General features: G+C 39.5%; 1 protein-coding gene across 2 annotated transcripts in view; it reads right to left on the bottom strand.

Annotated features, from left to right (window-relative positions):
• Positions 1 to 3,119: 3,119 nt before the first annotated feature.
• The window catches only part of sept2-a (septin-2A), a 52,886-nt gene continuing 31,609 nt past the window's right edge, over positions 3,120 to 24,396 (bottom strand). Inside the window, exons 9-14 of one of the 2 annotated variants that reach the window (XM_012963217.3) lie at positions 22,383 to 22,484; positions 20,098 to 20,243; positions 17,690 to 17,773; positions 17,357 to 17,414; positions 12,801 to 12,888; positions 3,120 to 5,528 (exon numbers count right to left, since the gene is read on the bottom strand). In XM_012963217.3, coding sequence (XP_012818671.1) covers positions 12,817 to 12,888; positions 17,357 to 17,414; positions 17,690 to 17,773; positions 20,098 to 20,243; positions 22,383 to 22,484 — 462 coding nt within the window. In that variant the 3' untranslated portion in view covers positions 3,120 to 5,528; positions 12,801 to 12,816. The remainder of the gene's footprint in view (positions 5,529 to 12,800; positions 12,889 to 17,356; positions 17,415 to 17,689; positions 17,774 to 20,097; positions 20,244 to 22,382; positions 22,485 to 24,396) is intronic. The other variant, NM_001017039.2, reaches the window with a different exon arrangement.

The following is a 24,396-nucleotide window of genomic DNA, read 5'->3' as shown; positions in this document are numbered from 1 at the left end:
TAGCACAGAAGGAATCCAATAAGATGCAAAAGCAGAAAACGTGTATTAACTGGGAAGTAGTAAATCTGCCATGTCTCCCAGCTGCACCACTCACAGGTCAGTTGGGGACTTATGTAAGTTGTCATGATGTCGCCTTATGTCATGTGAGTGATGTGAGTGCTGCTTTTCACAGACGGCACTACCCAAAATGCAAAAGCTAAATGACTAGAATTCTTAAGTTTATCTTCTCCTTTTTCACTCTTGCACTACTCTTTCACTGTTTGTAAGTTAGGAAATGTTCTATATACTGATCAAACCATCAGCAAATAGCTCTGTGCCATAACTACTAGGATACAGTAATAGGGGGGGTCTATATAGTTCTAGTTCTATACAGTACTAGGGGGGTCTATACAGTACTAGGAGATCTATAGTAAAAGGAGTTCTACACAGTACTAGGGGTTCTATACAGTACCTGCACAGGCCAGGCCTCAGCTGGAACATGAAGGGTGGAGGCCATGGCAAGGCTTACAGCTGGGCACATGCCAGGCTCAAGAAGTGCAACATGATTTGCAAAACCAAGGTTGATCCAAGAAATACTCAGCAGCAGAAGTTTATACAACATTAACCACGTGGAGTAAGATGAAGCTGTATTACAGCAGGGCAGTGGAGGGTCACAGTTAAGGAATATTTCGGGTTTCCTCTTAATGTATGGATTTTTATATGACCACTTGTTGATTTCAGGTGCCATACATTTATAACAGTGCAATATATAGTGCATACATATAGGAAGCAGGAGGTCCTTGCCTTTTAAAGCAAATCTAAGTGCGTGGCTTACAGCCACAAATAAGAAGACAGCAAACACGGCAATCCACAATGTTTGGGGAATTGTCCCATAAATCCCCAGGTTGTGTCAGGGAGGTAGGATTTTAGTTTAGTTTGGAAGAGGCTGAGAGGGAGACAGGAATTCAGGGAATTTGAGAAATAAGAAGCAGCAAGAGTATAAGGTTTAAAAGGGAAGTATTCTCCCTTGATTAACATGAGTGCCACAATAGGGCTTGTATTATTTTGATCAAGTAAAATGTTTTTTTTTTTTGTTATTTCTACAGCTAATCATGGCAAACAGGGAGATTGAAGCTACTCTCCATTTGATCCGTGCAAGGTAGATAATTAGATTACCAGTGCACAGATAATCCCTCTACATAATGGACCTCAGCTAACAAAACAGTCACATTAGGCAAAAAGTATGTCCAGCTCAAACCCTATTCATTGAACTCATGTTGAACAAGGGGATATGCTGTCCCTTTAATGTACTGGATACTAGCGGAACCAAGAGGTGTTAGTTCTGAAAGGAACAAAATAGATGTCAGTGAACCTTTGGAAACACAGAGAAAACTACAGCTATGGGACCACTTATCCAGAATGCTGTGAATAAGGGGTCTTTCTACTTTAAAATCAATTAAATATTAAACTCAATAGGATTACTGCCCCCAATAAGGATTAATTGCATTTTAGGATTAATTACAAGGCCCGGTTTTATTTTTATGTAGAAAAAGGAAATCATTTTGTTAAAATTTGAATTATTTGATTAAAATGGAGTCTTTGGAACATGGCCTTCCCGTAATTTGGAGCTATTGAGATAACAGATTTCCAGATATGAGATCCCCATACTTGTATTATAAAAACATATTCTCCCATAATGAGTAGATGGGCCCCTGTGCATTAATGATAGTTGCAGGAATATAAAATGTAACGTAGTGTAAATCAGTGCTGTCCTTACCTCTATGATAAACACTTCCCTCTTATGGAAATACCATCTCAGTTGCTGCCATTAAGGGGCAGATTAATCAAAATGTGAGAGCTCACCAAAGAAATATTCACCCACTTTCTATTCCTTCCTATGGGATTTATAGCAGCGTATTTATCAGTTAGCATTCACCATTTGTTCTTTGGTGAGCTCTAATCTCATATTTTTATGAATCAGGCCCTAAGGTGCACTCAACAGAAATGGCTATAATGTTCCACAGATAAGGTCTCTTTGCCAAGTTAGTTGCCAACTTCTTGTTCCCAAAACAATTAGCTCCTTCCACACCACTGGCTGTGCTCCATCTCCAGACGCTCCATTCTCCTGGCCTCCATGCTCACTGCTGGCTTTCTTCTTTGTTCCAACCACATTAAGAGATTGAACATATTAGGGCATAATGAAAATATATAGAGTATATATAAGTACCTGCTAATTTACCATGTTTCTGTAGGGGAATCAATTAGCTCACATTTAGGGCCATTACTATTTCTAGCTACACTTCTTACCTTGGCCAGCTCACGGCTTTAATCAAAACTTATACAAGGATTATACCCAAACATGGCTGTCTTCTACTCTTTAATATTGACAGTCATTTTTATTGGGTCTTTCTTAAAGGCTGTGTAAACTCTATTTCACTGGGGGTACCAAAATGTTAGACAGTCCTAGTAAAATAGATCTCTAAGCTTTTCCTTGGGCTGATACTCGGTACAATATTCTTTTAACAGTAAACTTACAAAAGGGGTTAAGGGAAGGCGATATAGAAAAGCCAATCTGAGTTAACTTTTCAGGGCAATGAGTATTCCTTGTATGGGCAGTAACATGAAGTTCAAGTTCAGGCGAGTGTATATCCTTTGGAGTTAATAAAGCCAAGATTACTAATATATAGTCTTGGAATATTAGATTCCAGGGATGCCATCCTGTTGCTGTTTTTTCCCAAACTGAGTTGAGAAGCTGCCAACATTCTTTGATATAATGGTGGTTTGAGAAACAGGGGTGATTATTTTTGGTCAGATGGAGGATCTTCTAGTGCTGTTCTCTAACTATTTGAGTTGAGAAGAGATAAGTTACGACACAGTGGTGCCAGTTGTGCAAAGCAAATCCATCTACTACTCTACTGCTGTCTTGTCTACCTTGTGGCACAGGGAACAACTAGTCAGAGTTAAATTACAACAGCAAATGGGTCAATTTTATCTGTATTGTTTATTTACTTACCGACATTTATAGCTTCCAGCAGCAGGAGGTTCCTAGCTTTGTATCTGTCAGGAGACCAAGCATTCAAACAGCAAATACCTTTACATTTTCAAAATGACAACACCACAAACCAGCGTCACACAGGGGCTGTATATTCTGTACAGTTTATTAGTGATATTTCTGGGGTATATATCAGGGATTTATAAAATAAAGAGGAAAGGAAGCCGAGAGGTCATGTGTTACGGTTTTGCACTTGCTTAAAAAAGCCAATCCAGAAGGAATGTGTTACGTAACTTCAATACATAACAAGCCAGTGCTTGCCGGCAGTTAACCCTTCCCTGGTTTGGGTGCTCTGGGGAGAAATCGCAACGCCAGGGGAGAGGAGTAACTATGAGCACTAAAATGATCTGAAATAAGCAAGGGCCACACTGTGGTGGGAACCAGAAAGAATGTCATTAAAGTGCACCCTGGTATTAAGAGGGTTTAAAGAACAAGCCTACGTCTGAGTCCTCTCATACCTAGCAGATTATACAGTCAGGTCTCTGCTGCATTGCTTCTTGCTAATAACTGGGCTATGTTATTGTTATTCCTATTTAACTCTCCCTTTGCTGGACACAACCTATAGCAAAGGGTTTCTATATAAAGGAGGTCATTAGCAAATTGCTGCATGCCAAGTATTCCTTATCAGAATGGGTATATTTGAAATATTTCAGCAGTGTGGTCTCTGCTAGAAGGGAAATAACAGACAGAGTGCTAAGTTTGGAATGGTGGGCGTATTAGGACTGCTTCCACAGTTCTGTGCTGTGTCTGGCTTATACGCCAGGGAGATATCAGCAGAGGCAGCAGCAAGGAGGGGAATGCTGACACTGTGCATTTTGATTCAGGCATGTCTGATCCTTATCTTTGCCCTTACACTGCTTGCTATTTCACGTACATGTGTGCTTTTTTTGGGACGGGAGGACAGGGGGGAGGAATCATATAGGCAAGTCATATGGCAATAGTTATTTGGATGGTAGTACTACACTGGTGCCAGACTCACAGTAGCAGCCTTGCTCTTCTCAGATAATTTCTGCTGTTATTTAAAGGAGAAGGAAAGGTAAAAACTAAATAAGCTTTATCAGAAAGGTCTATGCAAATACAGCCATAAGCACTCACAGAAACGCTGCACTGAGTCCTCTATCAAAAGAAAAACAGGATTTCTTGTCTCATGTTTTGTAAATATGTTCTTCTATTCTAGGTGGCACTAATGTAGCAAATCTATTGGCAGTAAAATGCCAAAATGACTTTCCTTCTCCTTTAAGTAGACAGACCTAGCATTATATTATATATTGTTAAGGCACCGGTGGTTTAAAAGAAACAACACTGAACATTTAAATGTGGTCTCACACTTATACAGATAATGTACAGTCTACTGGCAAAAAAAACTGTTTGTTTTTTTTGTTTAACTGAAATAGTTCTGCAACTCCTAGTGTCCTTCCCAGGTACAAGGTGTATACCTTAACCTTCATAAAAGAATAAAATATATCAAGATTTTATATTTCTTCAGAGCATGGATATAAACAGTGCAGCAGCCAGTTTTAAACTGATGTGCAGAATGTTTAATATTACATGTTAAGTGACAAACATATGGTATTTAGAAGCAAATTATCCCAATGATATACTTTTACACACTGTCTTAATGACATTAATTATTTCAGGTGCTAATAGCTATCTATAGTTAGACTGTGCATCTCTGTGCTGAGCCAGCATCTGGGCCCTCAAGCCCTACAGGAAGATGGGCATGTGCTTCTCAAAGGTACCTGTGCCAGTGTTTATCACTTCTGAAGCTGTAAGACTCAGTCACAGCTTATGATCAGATTATAGCAACACGGAGCACAGTAACTGCAGGCAGTGTAGTGTTCTCTAGAAAAGTTGTACACAGCAATAAAAAGTGTTCAAATTCATATGTAACCCAATCATCAAGGCACTTACGGTCTGCTACCAGCTGGAAACATCTCATAGGTTGCTTAGGATTTTTGGCCACGAGGGCCGCTGTTCAACCACACATGCCAAGGTTTAGACAATAGAATAAATGATTCACTCTAACCCTTCATCGTACCGTAAGTTTATAGTTGCAGTATAATTTCACAGATTTTTGTGGTTTAAACACCACAGTGACTCCAAGCCCAATATGCAGGCACCTCTGGTACAAAATGGGACGCTAAACCGAAGATACAATATGCAACAAAGAATATGAATACAGGCATAGTGATACTGATATACATAGGACAGTGCAAAAGGTTCCCAGGCTTTTCTTTCTGTATCATCAGATAAAAATTAAAAAATCTAGCAACATGCACAGACATCTATCTGGGGTGCTGTGTGCAGGCTATTCATATTATAGGTGAGTATAAAAAGGACACTAATCCAGACAAGATACATGGTTACCACATAAAGAAGCAAACACTCAATAAAAGGACAGACTGGGAGTGGGGGACAGGGGGATGTTGAACCACTGGAGGGCTCCATCTTCCAAAAACCGTTTGAAGGTGCCAAGTTCAGCGATCATCCACAGACCCTGAAAGGACCAAAACAAGAGAGATGAATAAACAGGAAAACACACGTGGCAACAAAATGGGGATGGACATGAAAGCGTTCTATTTATTTTACAAAACAGTACAAATGGTAGGAGATGATTTGCTACATTTGTTACAGAACTGCAGTTATTAGCACAGCCAAGGATGTTGGGAGTTACAGTTTAGTAATAGATGGAGTTACATTGTGCAGATCCCTACCCCCTAAACAAGTGAAGCCCAGATGAATAAAGGAACATGCAACCCTGACTATGTCCAGCATCCCACTGACATCAGCAAGCATATCTTCCCACGGTTGGTGCATCTAGTAACTGTATAATGAGCACCACTGGATCCTTTGTTTTATCTCTAGAAGAACTCAGTGCTGTAACTACTAAACTGTGCCAATGCAGGTCTCGCGTTAGTCCTTTTCATCCCTGATAAAGCTCTCCTCATATCCGCCCCGTGCCCAGTCTGTTTGGATGAGGAGGTTTCAGCGGGAGACAGGAATGAGATTCTTTACTCATCCAGAACAGCTGTTAGCTCTTGGCAGACATCTCCACCTTCTTAGGGACCCACAAATAATCACACAGCATTTAAGGGTTAAAAAAAACAAACCAACAGCCGCAAGGCAGAGAGATGACGGGTGCACTATTCAGTGAATGCACCTGCATATGGCCAGTGTGTCTGTAGGACTGGCCCCTGGCTGCATGGCGGCACTGGCGTGTATATACACTGCTGGCCACTTCAACACAAGGCATGGAATGTGCATAGCTCAGATGCTCTGCCTAATCCCTATAAAGCTTTGTGACCATACGAGGGGCCTCCCATCTATGCCTCCATCATAGTAAAGTCAATATTTAGGTTAGATAGGTTATATAAATCAGACTACATGGAAACAGAGAAACTAAACAGAGGGAGAACAGAGCGTGCATTGTGCCCAGACGAGCAGAGTTTGGGTCTTACATCAGCCACTTCCTACTGAACAAGCAGCAAATACATCAACTGTACAAGTGTTCTGATACACAGAAACCCCCTGCAATTACTATGTTGGTGCAGTCACAGACAGGATACAAAAACTGAATTTATGGTCCTTATCCCCCCCCCCCCCCACCGTGATGTCATTCAGATCGCCTACAAAGGCCCATTTCCTAAAAGTGAATGTTTAGATTGGCACTGCTTGGAGAATATTGAATGGGCATAATGTGTTTGGAATTGACATATTCATTTAAAAGTTAAACCTGCAATATTAGTACAGGTATGGGATCCCTTATCCAGAAAGCTCCGAATTACAGAAAGCGCATCTCCCATAGACTTCATTTTAATCAAATAATTCAGAATTTTAAAACTCTCTGTAGAGGAAAGCGCATCTCCCATAGACTTCATTTTAATCAAATAATTCAGAATTTTAAAACTCTCTGTAGTAATAAAACAGTAACTTGTAATTGATCCCAACTAAGATATAAATAATCCTTATTGGATGCAGAACAATTCTATTGGGTTTTATTAATTTTTTATTTATTTTTTAATATGGAGATCCAAATTACGGAAAGACCTCTTATCCGGAATACCCTTGGTCCGAAGCATTCTGGATAAGGGATCCTATACCTGTACTGAATACTAGATAATTTTTCTCTAATCTAACAAAAGGAATTGTGGGATGTGTAGTCCTACTGCGGCGGGGGGGGGGGGGGGGAGAAAAAGCAGGAAGAGCCCCCTTCTGCTACACTATTAAGGTAGCCATACAGGGGCCAATAAGAGCTGCTGATGGAGTCAGTCGCTTATCGGCCTGTGTATGGGACCCCCAGTCTGGCATTCTTGACCGATATCTGGGCGAAAGTTGATCAGATGTCAATCAGGCAGGTATGCCGTCAAGGTAAGGAGCTCATCAGCTTGTCTTTTCTCACTCCGACAGCCTACATCCCATAAATGTGATTCGATGGTATGACTCTTGGCCAAATGATTGGATCAATCTCATATATTGGGGAAAGATCCATTCCTTGGGCAACCTCACCAAACAAAGGGATCATTCAGTGTGTGACCAACTTTGGAATGGTAATTGTAGTGGGGGTGAGCAGTCGATAGAATAGCAAGGGACAGACATACTGTTTCATTAGCAATTATGTTTGCAGATAACGTTAAAATCACTGAAGGAAAGCTTCTGAACTACCAAAAAACAAATATATACAGGTATGGGATCCGTTATCAAGAAACCTGTTATGCAGAAAGCTCAGAATTATGGGATGGATGTCTCCCATTTTATTCAAATAATGATTTTTAAAATTGATTTTCTTTTTCTCTGTAGTAATAAGACTGTACCTTGTATTTTATCCTAACTAAAATATTATTTGGGCATATTTAATGTTTAAATTATTTTTTAGTAGACTTAAGGTGTGGACATACAAATTACGGAAAAGACCCCTTACCCGGAAAACCCCAGGTCCCATACCTGTATATAGCTTCTACATAGACATACCCTAATGCCACATGCATTCTAAGAATATACTTTATTTATTAGGATGTATAGGAAGAAAATAAGAGTATGAGTAATGATGTTTTTAAGCAGACTGGTAAATATAGTTCTATTTGCAGGCTACTATGGAAGTGTAGGAAGGAAGGAAGGAAGGAAGGAGAGAGATTGAAATGAAAGGGGAGGGGAAATATACAATTCAGATATGGAATATGACTAACATATAAGGGGCGCACTGAACAGTAACAGACAAGACCTTTGCCTTTCTGTCGGTTCCTGTAAGAATGTATTTAACACTCTCTGACTGAAGGCAAATGTAGCATTACAGACTATGCCATCATTCAGAGGTACTGTTTAACAGTACTGCAGGTCTAGCTAACACCTATAGTGGAGTATGAAAGGCAGGATCAGATTCTGTTCTACACCATGCGTTTCTCAATGAATCACAGGCAGATTTAATAGCGGGACAGAGGGATTATAAAAATCAGAATACTACAATCCGGAAAGGCCTGGCAAATGCTTAATATTACAGAGCCAAACAACAGGATTATGAGCAGTTCTGCTGCCTTTGCTAAACACAATACATGTTAAAGGCAGATGTGTATGGAACTGTGGAATGTACTCAAGCTTTGGAGAGAGCTCCAATTCAACAACCCCACCCCCCCCCCCCCACATACACAAATCTTATTTACCATGAAGCTTCCTCTGTATCATGTGCGCTACAGGTGGCAGAAAGTTCTGTTTTTTACTACCTTATTCTTGGAATTAAAGCCTCCATCTGGTAGTGTTTGCTAATCTGATCTACTCCTGCTCTATAAATCCCTCCAGAGTATCACAATACAGCCCTTGTAAAAAGTAATTGTGAAGGTCAAATACCTTGTGGATCTATGTTTGTTTTTCTTAAAGAGACATGAAAGCAAAATGCAAAGCTTAAGCCCATTCTAGAAAATACCAGAAATAAAGCTGGCCATACACGTTCAGATTTTAGTCTTCTTCTAATAAAGGTTTGGATATTGTACACTTAGGCTGATGCCACCCGTGGCATAGGGCTGATATTTTCGGCAAGCGGAAAAACGCTTGGCGAAAATTCAGCCCTACGCCTACTTGTGCCTGCACCCGAATGAATGGGATACGCTCGGGTGCAGGCACATGTAGCCGATATATGCATGAAAACACAAGACTTTGCATTATCTCACGTTTTCATGTGTATATCGGCTACATGTGCCTGCACCTGAGCGTATCCCATTCATTCGGGTGCAGGCACAAGTAGCAGGCGTAGGGCTGAATTTTCACCAAGCGTTTTTCCGCTTGCCGAAAATATCAGCCCTACGCCACGTGTGGCATCAGCCTTAAATGCAACGATCTAAAACTTAGACTGGAACTGTAGGATAAGATCCTTAAAATAACAAATCAGAAGATGACACCAGTCGATAGAAAGTGACTTCCTGGAAATGCACTGTAGGCCCCCCAAGGATATTGTCAGATACACAATACATGCACAGATTTTATCATTATTCGAACAATATTTTTGAACCTGTCTGATCAACTAAACAAAATAATCAGGATGATAATTTGGAGGCCACACAGTCCAAAAATCGTACAAAATGTAGTTTTGGCAGGTGGGTATCATAACAGTATAAGGTTACAAAATGATTATTTCAAGTAGCATCAGTAAATATTCATTGTGCTAGAGAAATGTATCCTCTGAGTACGTGTAATATCCCAGCAGTTGGTTTAAAATCTTGATTACTTATCACAAGAGAAATATAGGGGAGTAACTGAAAAAATGCAAAGCTCCAAACAAAGCCTCCTGCAGGCCAGCAGTCCACATGGAGCTACCAAATAGCATGGGGGGCATCCCCCAAAGGACTTTTTCATACTTATGTGGCTCTCCAACACTTTTACATCCCTGCTCTAACATATAAGCAGAAAGGTAAGCATACTGCCCCCATCATAACCACTGGAAATCATAAGGCATATGGGGCACTGTGTGATAGGCATGGTCCACCAATGACCCCCAAACATGGCTGAAGTGAAAATGCCTGCACAATACATTGCTGCAGATGCAGACTTTACTCTGGCAGCACTTTTTTTTTGACACTTTTTTTATTTTGTCTTTTGTGATACTTCCAAGCTATAGTGAAGTAAAACTATACCCAGCTAAGGATGATGGGAGCTGTAGGTAGGGCATGGGACACAGTAGCTTACTGGCGCTGCACAGATGGTTTAAGACTGGGAGTTTCCTGTGGAGTGAAAAACATAAAAGTAAAACGTGCAATAGTTGTGGGAGAATAATCAGGGACTTGTGAATCCTTACACTGGAGCCAATGTTCCCCTTTTCAAATAAATCCTATTTATAACTACTCTTTCATTAGGAAAATATAAAGCATTGCAAGTTATGTACACATGCAACATGCCAGAAGTTTCCCAGCAACTAGAAACACTTAGAGTCTTAGATCAATGAAGAGACTGGGACAGAGCCATTAGTTAGAATGGTGTGTGTGTGTGTGAGAATAGGGAATTATGTGAGGCAGAGTCTGATATGAATGATGTATAATCTTTGTAAAGATCTGCAGAATATGTTGGTGCTACCTAAATAAAATGATAATAATATTGCTATTTACAGGTATAAAGCATATTCCTGCTAGTGTGTACACAGGGAGAATTTCAGCTCCAAAATTCCAGAGTGTGCATTTATATATAAAACCATTTAATTTCCTTAAAAGGGTTTCTGATATCACCACGCTGCCACGACAAGAGCAAGAAAAGCTGTAAGAAAAGCATCTCCAGCTTGCTGTCAGCCCTATATGGCTTTTGATCTGACTCAAGATATACAATTTACTGTGACTTCCCCCAAATCAAAGCAACTGAAATTCTTTACACATTTCATTTATGACTCTCTAAAGCAGCAAATACAGTAGAATGTATCCATTTATTTTAGTAAGTAAGGTGGAGAGACCTTGGGATGCTCTCTGTTCAACAGGTGTGCCTTCATGCTGAGGAGAGAAGCAGGGCTGGCTCGCTGGGAATACTGAGCAGATGTGTCAGTACCCACACACTAGGTCACCTGGTAAACAGGCAGTGGGGAACCAATGGTTTTTCCCTTCTAGTGAAACATTGCAATCCCACATGACAGTCTAGGAGAAATAAAGTGCCTTTGTTTACAAGCACCCTGCTATGGATCACGTCTTGTCATAGTCAACACACCGACTTAATTAAGGGACAAGAATGTACATTTTGCACACCATACTACCATTAACACAAACTTTATTACTATACAAAATAAAACATTTCCTTTGAAATAGCCTACTGCACTTCCAGAGGGCTAGAACCTGTACTGTACTAGTCGGAGGGCCAACATTTGCGCAATCTCTTGCCAATGCCGCTATAAAAGGTTTACAACCAAGTTTAAAATTGTGGGTACTGTATGTACATATAACGATCAATAAATGCTATTCCTGCCTTTTCATTGTTTGGCAGACTGCCAAATGGTTTTAACAGCAGCCAGAAAACTGGGGCTTCAGCTCCTCATCACTTTCTTATCTGCCGATACACCATACACTGGCAGATTAGGCGCATCTGAAGATTGGATCCCTGAACCAACTGATATCTACAGTACACAGAGACTAGTTGGGATCAATGGGCTGTCAACCAAAAATCTGTGTACAATAAGCATTCTATAAAGAAAAAGGAATTGGGAGTTTTAAAAGGATATTGATATCCCTAATTCTACATTATTCTTAGGTTGAATTATATATCCCAGCACCTGGCCAAAGTTTGCACAGCCTTTGGATTAGTAAGAACAGCTGAATCCATAGAAAGCAGCTCAACTTCTAACTGTATGGTCTTTGCCAACAAACATCACAGCCAAGTACTAAATACCCTTTAAACTACAAAAGTGTATGTTTTTATGAGCTAAAGAGTTAAAAGAGAGAATTGCAACAGATCACATGATGAAATATTGTGGTACAGCCGACAGATGTTTTAAGTAGTCACAAAAAACATGGGAGTGGAGACTAAATGAAGTAGCTATTTTTGAAATGGAATGTTGGTCACAGAGACAAAGTCAGGGAGGGGCATGTGATTAAAGGAGAGAAAAAACTCCAAGCACTTTAGCCTAATCCATTGACAGAGAGTTAACTCTAATTCCTGACATATTAGACTCCTCCCATTTCCCAAACTCCCACGGATCAGTTTTGCGACACACCCTACATCTACCAAGAATACAGTTACATTAGCCAGAATCATAACTAGCTGTGATCCGTGCAACTGTGCAAAATCACACACTTTGGATATCACTGACATTGCTGTCAGTTTTGCTGCTGGATGCAATTTTCTTAGATCTTAGGTCACTTGGGTAACAGGATGTTGGCAAGCCCAGTGCCTGCACCTTAAAATGGAATTGTGTATAAAACTGCAAAGGTTCAACAGTCCTAGTAAAAATTTGGGGAAAAGGTGCTGAGGGTTCTTTGTTACTATTGGTGATAGTTCCCATGAGAAGTAACACCCCAAACAACTGCTTTACAGGTCACTGTGCAGTGCAGTTTTGGTGCATGTAGAACATAAAATACCTATGATAAAATATCATTCAAATCAAGCTAACTTGGCACCCCTTACAGGATTATTCCTTCTTCTTGGAGTTTGCAATCTAATTTTGTTGCATAGATCACCGCAAAATTAAGTGCATTAGGGCATCACATTCACCTATACAACAAGGAAGAAGTCTTAGCAGGCATAGGAGAATGGAGTAAAGTGAATCCATAACAAGTCCTGCCAGCCACCGTGTATTTACCCAAATGAGCCTCACCTTGTGAGATTGTGCCTCACTCTTCTCCAGAAGGCTTCATCCTCATCTGTGCCTGCATCTGGGCAATCATTTCCTGCATTCTCCGCAGCTGCAAGACAGTCACAAGAAGGTATATCAGCATGGAAATTTGAAGCCTTTCAGCTTTGGTCATCCTTTTTGGTGACCTTAAATTTGATCACTGATAACGTAAGATCTTCTAACCCTATGGACAATTCAGCACTATAAGGTTGAGAGTAGATTCAGCAATGACTATTAGTAGATGGTGGAGTTTTAAACAACATCTGCAAAGAATGAATGTATGTATGTATATACACAAACACAAACGCTATGTGCATATATATCTAACACACATACACAGATTCATCCTGCAGGCAAATACAAACATATGCATACCACAGACACATTTATTTATCCCAGGCATTTCACTGACACTGTCCAGGCAGAACATGCCTTTCTCGGATTTGTTGGGAATATGATATTTTTCTTGGATTAGGATTTCCCCAAGTGCCTATTTTTATCCCTGTCTGGCTGCCACTTTCTCTTGGAATACATGCTCCAGTTATTGGGTCAATTTCCATGAGTGGAGGACAGACAGGAAATGTACCCAGCCCGCCAAGGAACCTGGAGATAAACCCTGCCTAGGAACATGCCCACTAATAACTGGAACTGAAAGCACTTTCAGCGAGTTAGAAATAATATTTATGCATACTCCATGAATGAACAGTATACAAATACTGGGATAAGATCAAAAAATATATTTGTTATTATGCACAAATTCTTGATTCACTCTTGCAAGGTGCACTGAATATTAACAAAATACCGAAATGGCTGCTAGATTTATCCAACAGACTGAAGTTCAGCTTTTTATAGAAATTATTCCAAAAAGCTGACCATGCACAGGCCAATAAAAGATACCAACCCAGCAAGTTCAGAGCAAGTGGGCACCTTATTGGCTGGTGTGCTGTGCCTGCCAGACTGATATCTGGCTAAATTTCATCGACTTAGTCCCAGCTGCCAGCGCACATTCTACCCTGCACATTACACTGCTCTTAGCACAAAGCACTTTTCCTTCACCTTCTACCCTCAGCTGATAGAGGCTGCACAGCAAGATGGGCAAGGTTAGGGATTTTCAGTGAGTATTAAAAGCACATGTGAATATAATAAAACAATAAATGTTTTCCTCAATTTATTCCTCATACTGTAGTCCATAAATAAATATCATGCTATAAGATTTCAATATAATTCTATAGATATACAGTAACCCCTAAGTACAGTATAAACCTAATTTGTGTCTTTATTAGGGATGCACCAAATCCAGCCTTTTTTTCAAGGATTCGGTTTTGGTCGAATCCACGGTCCCAGCCGAACCGAATCGGCATAAATGACCATATGCTAATTAGTATTCAGAAGTATTAAATGGCGGGGGGAAATATTTTCACAATTTTTTAGCCTTTACGGCCCTAATTAGCATATGCTAATTAGGATTTTGATTCGGCTCAGGATTCGGCAGAATCCATCAGGGTGGGTTTGGTGCATCCCTAGTCTTTATACCTTTTGTATCTTGACTTTCTAAATCAGGGGTGTCAAACTAAATCACATAAGGGGGCCGAAATCTAAAGCACAGGCTAAGTCGCAGGCCAAATTTTTTATTAATAAACTTAGTAAGATACTAAGGGGTATATTTGTCACAATGTGTAAAAAGTGGAGTAAGACATTACCGGTGATGTTACTCATAGCAGCCAATAAATGCTTTGCTACTGTTGAAATCTGATTACTGATTGGATGCCTTGGGCAACATTATTGGTAATGCTTCACTCCACTTTTTACACAGCATGATAAATATACCCCTTAGTCTTAGTTACTATGTGAGGAAAATGGAAACTGATCAGGCTGGATGGTCAGACACACTCACCAAGGGCCACATAAAACAGCCAGGTGGGCCGGATTTGGCCCCCGGGCCTTGGGTTTGACATATATGGTCTAAATAATTACGCAGGTTGGGGTCTGTCAACCAATTGTACTTACTTGCTTATGTATTTTAACTTCCCATTCCCAGACTGCATAAAGCATTGTACAGATTTTAATATTTAGACATCCCAACACTAGTTGGCAGTGGTGAGGTTAAGGAGGTATACTTTATATACGCTGACAGTAATCCTACTGACCACTGTTGGCCAGCTTCAACAGCGAGCATAGAGATACAGGAAACGGAAGGGATTTTGGTATGGGGGAAGGGGCCCAAGCATGACAGGATGTTCCCACGATGGCTGCTGCTGGGCTAGTTTAAAAATACCCTTGGATTGGACAATGACAAGAAAGAGAAGTAAGAAACTGGGCAAAAACCACTAGCCAAGAAAAACAATCCGTAATGTTATACTAAGAATGCTTAAGTGCAGCAGATAGTTGGCAATATATTAAAGGGGTTTGTACCAAGTCTAGTAACCCGTGGCAACCAAACAACACATAGCATTTACTAAGCACCTGGGACATGTCACAAGGTATGTGAAGGCATCAATAAAAAAATATTTAAAGAGAGGAAATTACTAAGAACAAAATAACTCTACCTATATATAGTCAGTTGGTGCTGAACCACTTCAGATGAATAAAAGTATTGTCTCCAAGACAGAGGCATGACCATTAAGAAACTGCTTAAATGGCTGCTGGGTAGGGGAACTGAGAGGATTACTGTATGTAGTTCTAAATAAAAGATAGATACCCATATATGTGGATAAAAAGGTGTAATATTAGGTGTAATATTTTAGCACACTGCCATCTGGCGGTCATATCAGTAAAAGCTAATAGCAACAACAATACAATGAATTAGTAAGAATCATTTATAAGAAAACCAGGCAATCAGTGCCCCTGCTTCCAGCCCACATACCAATGGAAGTCAAAAAGTAAACTAGTAAAGGTAAATAGTAGATCTCAAGCTATTGACCAGTAGTTCACAGCACACCAGCACTGTATGTATGTGTATCTTTATTTATAAAGCACTTCTTATGTACATAGCGCTGTTAAAATACTAGTTTCACAAATGGGTGTACTTTTTTTTTTCAATACACTGTGCCAGTCTGTGTCAGTGTAATGCAGTAAAGTAGGCCTGACACCCATTCGCCATGTTGGCATGTGCATGAGATAACATTTTTAACTGTTCAATGTCTGATATTTTGCAATCCAGCAGGACCACAGGGTGACCTGTCAAAACTGTTCCCCGACCTGGAACACAGGTCCAAATGGCCAACTAAATCTGTGCATATATGGCCAGCTTTAATACACATTATAGACTGTCTCATCCAGTTAACGAGTCTGCACTAGGTACTTATATGTCACTTCAATTAAGCTGAAACAGAGTAAGGCAGGCGTGTGGAAACAATGTAAGTCATTCAAATATAAGAATAGTGTTCCGCCAAGGTTGAATTTGGCATTGGTGTTCCACTCAAAACTGCCCACAAATTTGAGTTGGTATTTGTATTTTACTATGTACATTTGCAATAAATCTAAAAGCAATAAAAAGGGTCATTCCAAGTTTCAGTAATGGGTGTCACACTCCCAAAACACTATGCATGCTGGGTACCTAAAAAAATAAATCCATGAAATCCAGTTTTTGAATTCATACTGCAGTGACTGCCAGAAGCACATGGCTGAAGCACAGGTTGTGCTTATTTAACAACTATTTAAGGGAAATGAAAGGGTTAGTGTAGGCATAACACTACATTGTAACTGTCGTGGTGGTGGTGCTGTTATTTCTGCTAAACATTTTCTGACCAACTTTTAGAGGACAAACAGACACATCACAAACTACATAGGCAGTCACGTTGAGGCCGTTCAATCTAAAACTCAGCACAGAGACATGTCAGGAGAGGGACAGAGGGTACCCATGGGGAAAGGCAAGGATTATAACTGTCCTACATACAAAAATAAAAAATTGTTGGTGAACTTTGTATAAAATACTTGCGAAAAAAAGCTTTAGCTCCTAGTTGTTGCTCTGTGTTGCAACCAAATACAATTGTAGAAATCCAAAAAATAGGAAAAAAGCTTCAGCTGGTTTGCTGCAAAACATTTATTGTTGGTAGTGGTAACACGAAAAGGGTATTGACCTGAAACATGTTGTGTTACCACTACCCACAATAAATGTTTTGCAGCAAACCTGCTGAAGCTTTTTTCCTATTTTTTGGATTTCTACATAGACAATTAACATCTGAGCACATTACTCCATGCAAAACTGTGAGGTTAAAATGAAAATGGTAAATATTGATTTGCCAGGAAGTCTAAGACAGCAGTTTATTCTTGATTTGTACACAATACACCAACATTAAAAATATACACAAGTTGTCAATGAATTAAGTCATTCAGTGTCAGACCCTCTCTACAACATAGTGTGAGGCATGAAACTTAAGGATAGATGGCTTTTCATATAGCACACTACAACATGGTGCCATATGCTGCACTATATCATGCTCTTTAAATTATGCATATTAGATACCCTTGCCTATGCCATAGGAGCAGAGATGATAGCATTTATAAAAGAGAGAGAATATAACATGTTTAACACTTACTTCAGCTTCTTTTTGCTGTAGAATCATGTCTTTATCAAGGACTTCTTCTTCCACCGGCCTGTGCAGAACAGGAGAAAACACATCAAGATGCCTTGCTTCTCCCATGAATATTATACTATTTTAGGCCTGTGCAGAGTCATGCATCCCACAAATCATTATTTGACCCGTTTATATTCCTGCGTAAGAACAAATACCATTTTATTCTACACGGCGTATCGGTTGTCTGCTAAATGGTAAATGCGTGCCTCATAGCCCAATATCAACTTAAAGGGGAACTATTGCAATAATTGCTCACCTTTAAGCTGCGAGTTAAATGTTTGGCAAAATACGTACTTGCCCGTGCGTTTCAATCTTTCTGACCGGAAGTTTTCATAGTGCAGATCCTGAGTGACTTCTTGTAGATCTTGCATGTGTGTCCTGTGTACAAAACAAAAAAGTTGTACTTAAATCCATGTACCAAAAAGTGGAAAACAAGGAACTTGTGGTTCATTAATAATAAATAACCTTTTCATATTTTTTTTTTCAAATTGATTACTTTCAAGCTCTGTGGCATCTAGTCTGTATAATTTACTGTTAAGGATATAATCATAAAGGATTATTCTGCAAATATATACATGCTTTTCTTGGCAGAGGAACATGTAACAATGTAACTGTCCTTCATAAACCTGGAGCTTTCGGGACAGCCCCCTTATTTTAGTCACTCTGTCCTGGAACAATGCCATGTGTGTGTGGCCTCCGGCAGGCCTACCTGACATATATATGGCCAGATAACGATTGGGCAGGGCGAGAAGCACATTGGCTCACTGATGTGGTCCTTGCCCACCGATGGCCTGCCTCCAGTCAATGGGATCCAAACATTCGGCCAAAGGTCAAATGATCAGACCAATCCAATATCATCAACCTCAAAGTGGAACCTTGCCAAACAAGCAGATCATTCATTATATTGGCCAGCTTTAGATTCTTAAAGCCTAAACTTCAAAGAAAGTATCTCTTTGTAGACATTCAAGGTCTGGGTTGCACCCTGGGGATGACGCTGTAGACCATGGTCTGGTTGCACCCCGGGAAAGTAGTTGACATTGGTTTAATCATTGCATTTGTGTGCTGAGTTTTGATGGCCACCCTACAGCATCTAGAATTTCATACAAATGTATTTATTTATCCCCCTCTATACACTCCTCGACCTTCAGTTACAGGCAGTTCTTAAAGTGATATAGGTAATGCAGTTGCGTGGGCCAGGGGCATCATTACTGGGAAATGTAAAAAAAAATAAAAAAATTGTTTTATAATGGGCCCCAAATATTTTTAACCAATATTTGGCCCCAGAGGAAACATAACATTTATTATAGTGACCCTGTCCAGAAATAGAGAGTTTAAATCAAAATAAAGAAAAAAATTAAATTGTATTAATTCCTCTAAAAGTAGGCTCAGCCTTCCATCCTTCTAAAGTTTCTTACGCCTAGGGCTTTAGGCCTAGGACCTTAAATGTCTTTCCACATATCAAGGCAGTTTTTCTATACATTTGTAATAAATTGGAAGGTTACCCAATTACATCTTCAGGCCTGTAGAAAAGTGCAAATGCAAATTTATGAAACATACACACATCACAAAACATCCGAAACATTAGGAAAGCTTTGGATACGGAAGGGGAATAATGTTTAAAAAATGATGTAAGGCACAGAGTAAAAAAAGCTGTTAAAGGATGACAGCTGAGATGTATGGCAGAACAAGAGCATGGGTTAACTTGTAGGACAGGAGGATTATGCTGTACATTTAACAGAAGCAGATAGGAAAAAGGAGATATCTTTCAGAAGTAAAACCATTTAACTGGAAAAATGAAGTTGACATTAAGCAGCTCAAACACATTACCCTGTCAGACAGCAGAAATCATTGCATGATATGTTCAAACACACTACTAAGATTATTTTGGTCTTCAAAAACACAGAGCTGAGATAAAATGCTGATACTACATTCCTACTTAATATATACTTGCCACAGGGGGGGTTGAACATAAAAGCCAAAAAGCACTGCTAAGCACAGAACTTGGGTGGAAAAATATCTTTCTTTAATTCATGGCAATTTCATTCCAATTTCTCTCCTCAGCATCTGGCACAAAGATTATACATCTGTATCATCTCTACCGTTACAGGACTTTTTATCAAGTCCCTTCTGTTACTCCAAAAACACTTTTAATTGCTTAAATGCCAAAATATCTTTATTTAGCACTGCTTTTTGAATAGCAGTTTTCTGAAAAATAGATCCCATACTTACTCCTCAGGCAGAATATAGAAAGAGCTAGGGTTGCCACCTGTCCAGTTTTGAACCAGCAACCCAGTTTTTCAAAAGGTTGCCTGTTTTAAAACATGGAAAACAGAAAACTGGACACTTATCCAAGCAATTGCATCTAAGTGATGCAACAACCCTGTCCTTGTGTCATATCCATTGTGCCTATCACTGATGTCATCATGCCCACCCCCAGCATCACTGCTCCACCCCTGAAGCCATCAGTCCCGCCCCTTTTGCTCAGATTTAGCCACCAGCAAAGGTGGCAAACCTATGTCCAAGGCACCCAAACCATGAAAAATTAAAGAATAATTACCAAATTGCCATAGAATGCATTGTCTAGATCAAGCTGTTATTTTAAAATGAACTCTTTCTTTAAGGGCAGCAATAACCAAGTAGAGCTAAATCTAGACATTCCCTTAGCATGGCGAACATGCCAGCTGGTCCTATCTGCCACTTACACCAGCATGGTGCGGAGCTTCAGGAAGTCATTATGTTCAGGGTTCTCTACCTCTACCACTCCCCAGGGGTACAGACGGCCTCTGATCTTTTTCCCCTTTACTTCAATGAGCTGGTTGGAGCCGATGACTGCGAAGGGAATGCTGGCCTGAAATAGAAGGTAAAGATTTAATATTTTACAAACTTTTGCTTTGGTTTTGTTTAAAAAAAGTTAAGCATCTAAAACAAGCCTTTCATATTTTAATCTTGCAGCACAAAAAGTTAAGGACAAGCTTGCAAATGCCTAGGCCTGATCTACCTCAGCCTTCTGATGCACATATAGTAAAATATAGGCTATTAAAAATAACATATACTGATCAAAAGCTTTTGTACAATATCCTTCACTTTCCTCCATCTACCTATATCCCAAGCAGTAATCCTCCTTATAGCATAGCCTTATATTTTATGTAAAATAACCTTATACTTTACTTTTACTATACTTATAGATAGTAGATATAGATATTTACTTATATGTGTTACCTTTTAAAGGTATAGTAACTTTGCCACAATAGGCATTATAGTATAGAATACAGAATGAAAAAACATATGTGCGATAACATAAACAGGGTGTTTTTGTGTCTGCAGCGGCAAATGCAATTCCATTCGTTTCTGTAAGCAATGCCCTTCTTTGCCCAATAGATGGGGCCCCTGCTCTACCAAAATTTTCTCAATCTTTTTTTTTTTTTTTTTTTTAAATCAAGTGAAACACTCTTGTTTCTTAAAAAATACAGCTTTTAGCCTAATGGTGTACACAGGCAGAAAATACAATAAGGATTTTTATTCCTTTAACTTAACAGGTTTGCTGATTTTCTTTTTACTTAGGAATACTGGGAAAAACATGTTTTTTTCAAAATGCATCAGTTGAGAGCTTCTCTGGCAGAATTCTGCATTGAAATCTGTTTTTTTTTTATATTATAATTTTTTTTATATTTTAAAATATAATATTTATATATTATTTAATTTTGAAATTTCACATGGGGCTCGTCGTTTTCTTCATTTCCCAGGGTGCCACAGCCATGTGCTCTGATAAATTTTAGTCACACTTTACTGCTGCGCTGCAAATTGGAGTGATATCACCCCCCTCCCTTTCCCCCCAGCAAACGATCAGCAGAACAATGGGAAGGGAGCAAGATAGCAGCTCCCAGTACATTTCAGAATAGCACTCGATAGTAAGAAATCCAAGTCCAGCATGAGACTTCTCCAGTTACATGGGAGTAGGAGAAACAATAGGTTATCTGAAAGCAGTTCTGATGTGTAGTGCTGGCTCCTTCTGAAAGCTCAGACTCAGGCACAATGCACTGAGATGGCTCCTACACACCAATATTACAGCTAAAAAAAATACATTTGTTGGTTCAAGAATAACATTTTAAATGGCAGAGTGAACTATTGGCTATTTAAACAGTGTAATTTAGAAATAAAAAGCGCACTATAAAAATCCTGACAGAACCCCTTTAACAGATAACAGATGTTTGCTGTTTAAAGGACATTCATTAGAGGTGCTAATGTTTTATTATAAGGCAATTTTATTTTTCTGCTTGAAATCTATTAAAGGAGACATAGAGCATAAGTGAAAATCCTCCTAATCATGAAGGCAATAATAAATAATATATGGGTTTGCTAAAAAATACCATTAACTTGAAAAATGTATTGGAGCTCCCCATAGATCCGCTATGATCCCTGTCCATGTTTTAAATGAGGGGTGGGCGTATCCTAACATTACCTGCCATAAGCATAGTAGGAGGGGGATAGCCAATCACAGTCCTGTATGCACACAAGCAAATGCAGGCTTCAGTTCCCTATCAGGTTCACCTAGTTGTTGGTTCCTATCCTACACTGCAGTGTGTTGAGCGCCACTGGATCCCCTGCACAGCCTGGGAAAGGTGTGACCAGGAAGTAGAACAGATGGGCAGCACTGCCTCATTTGTGTTTTTTTACACAATATGTCCTTTTAGGGTGAAGACATACTGAGCAACTAGTATTAGCTACTTTTTCACAGCTACTAAACTACCCTGCCATAGACCATACTGAGAATTGCCTCTGCTAAAATATGTTAAGACAGTTATCAGTAAATGATCAGCATTGTCTATTTTAGTAGCCACAACAAGTAGCTGCTACTAGTAGCTCCATGTGTCTTCACCCTTAATGCTGTGTCCCTAAATAGTCCCTTACCGTGTCCCTAAATAACCCACTGAGTATAGCCAGATCTTGATCTTGGAATTTATTCCGTACCTGCCCAAGGATTGCTCACCTTAAGCACCCGAGTCTGCTCTTTGAATTCTTCATCTTCATCAGAGTCTGCATCTGGGAGCTGATAAATGCGGATTCCATGCTCTGCAATTTCATCCAGAACCTGGGGGAGATAGAGAACAGCACAAATTGTATGTGATTAAGCATCAGAGCAAGAGACAGAGGGGCATATTGTTTCAGCATATGAGCTCAGTGTTTCTCCCAAAGGAAAACAACCATCACATTTTCAGTGGCACTTTCCTTTTCCTACAATAAAATGGCTGCATTGGCAGGAGGCCCCTGCATATGCTAATGGAAAACTTAAAAGTGAGTGTTTTTTGCTTTGTTTGGGAACAGCCACCCTACCAAGCTCTCAGAATGGGAGGGAAGTTTCACCACAATGTACCCACAGGTGATGAGGAAAGATAAAGTAGCAGCATGTAAACCAAGATGTACTTTTGGCTAGTAGTACTTTGGACAAACGTCAAAACCCATTTGAAGTAAACATTTCAAAGGAAAGAAACCGACTAAAATAATAAACTCTTTGGCGCAACCCTTATTTGGATAAAGAAAGAACTTTTGCTCACATTCAGTTAAGAACTAGAATTTCCATACATATTTTGTTCTATACCTAGGTATGTGCTCTGAAAATGTACTGTAAATACAGTGTAGAGAAAGTGAACATTTTTAAGCTTTTTTTGACAAATCACACTTGCTAGAGTGACTACACAGAATGCCTGAATTTCTGTATATTGTTAATTTACTTCTCAGAATATTCAGCAGACGCTTGTTGAATATATTATTATATATTATACATTTACTATACTAACATGTGTTCTGGTGTTGTGAAAAAAGCACTAAATCACCGTTTTTTTTTTTTTTATAACTCTTTATTTAAGTTTTCAACAGTGCATCAAAAAAACAGTATCAGTGTAATACAAATACTGAGCTATACTTATGCTGCTTTCATCTTTTTTTTTTTTTAACATAAAGAACCAGGGGGGAAAAAAGAAAGGGGAAACATGAAAATAAGAAGATAAGTTATTGGAAACAATATTCAGTAGAGTAACAGTCTTAAATGGTTGAGAGATTATTACAGGAGGAAAAAATTGGCTAAAGGAGGCATATGTGTGTGAACTATAAGTATGCTTACTTTTTTTTAAAGTTTCTGGCATATTCTGAAAAGGCAAGAAAATGTGCCACAGCCAGATACTCTTTTCTTAGAAACAGAGGTGAAATAACACAAGATATATTATAAATAAAGTCAGCAGATTAGATTGATCTGCCAAAATGATGCACTGTTAATATATGCAGTATAATATATTAGTATAACCTCTATCCCATTTAGGAAACCATTATTAATAAATATATACCAAGACAATTATCAGTAAATGATCAGCATTGTCTATTTTTGTAGCCGTGACAAGTAGCTGCAACTAGTATCTCCGTGTGTCTTCTTCACCCTAAAGGTGGCCATACATGGGCCGATTCTAGCTGCCAATATTGGTCCTTTAGACAGATTCGCAGATTATATACCTGGGCACTAACGACGGGGCCTTCCCAACAGACATCTGGCCTGAAATCAGCCAGATCTCGATCGGGCAGGTTTTTTTTTTTTTTTTTTTTGCATCGGGGACCGCATCGGCTTGGGCGCCTATAACCGCCATTCTAATTCAATCATTTGGCCTCAGGGCCAAACAACGGAATTAGCCCGATATCACCCACCCATCAGGCCACCTTTAGGCTGAAGTCCCACGCAGAGAATAGTCATCTGCAGTAGTTCTCTGCTTGGAAAGGCATTTAGGAGAGGATAGTTACCTGCAGTAGCAGAGATCTATCACGGGCGACTAATTTCTGCGTGAAACGTCAGCTTTAGGGACAGACAAGCCGTGTCCCATGGCAAACTTTAGTAAGTTATGCATGACCATAAAAAGCTCAGTATAATGTCTGCTCGATGGATTAACCTTTTGCTATTCAATTACCAAACAGTCAGATCAGCAATAACGATCTGTTACTCCGGACAGATAGAAGGAAGG

The sequence above is a fragment of the Xenopus tropicalis genome, chromosome 1 (genome assembly GCF_000004195.4).
Source record: "Xenopus tropicalis strain Nigerian chromosome 1, UCB_Xtro_10.0, whole genome shotgun sequence".
Lineage (NCBI taxonomy): Eukaryota > Metazoa > Chordata > Amphibia > Anura > Pipidae > Xenopus > Xenopus tropicalis.
Note: the sequence above shows the minus strand (reverse complement) of the source record. Positions and strands in the feature narration are given on the sequence as shown.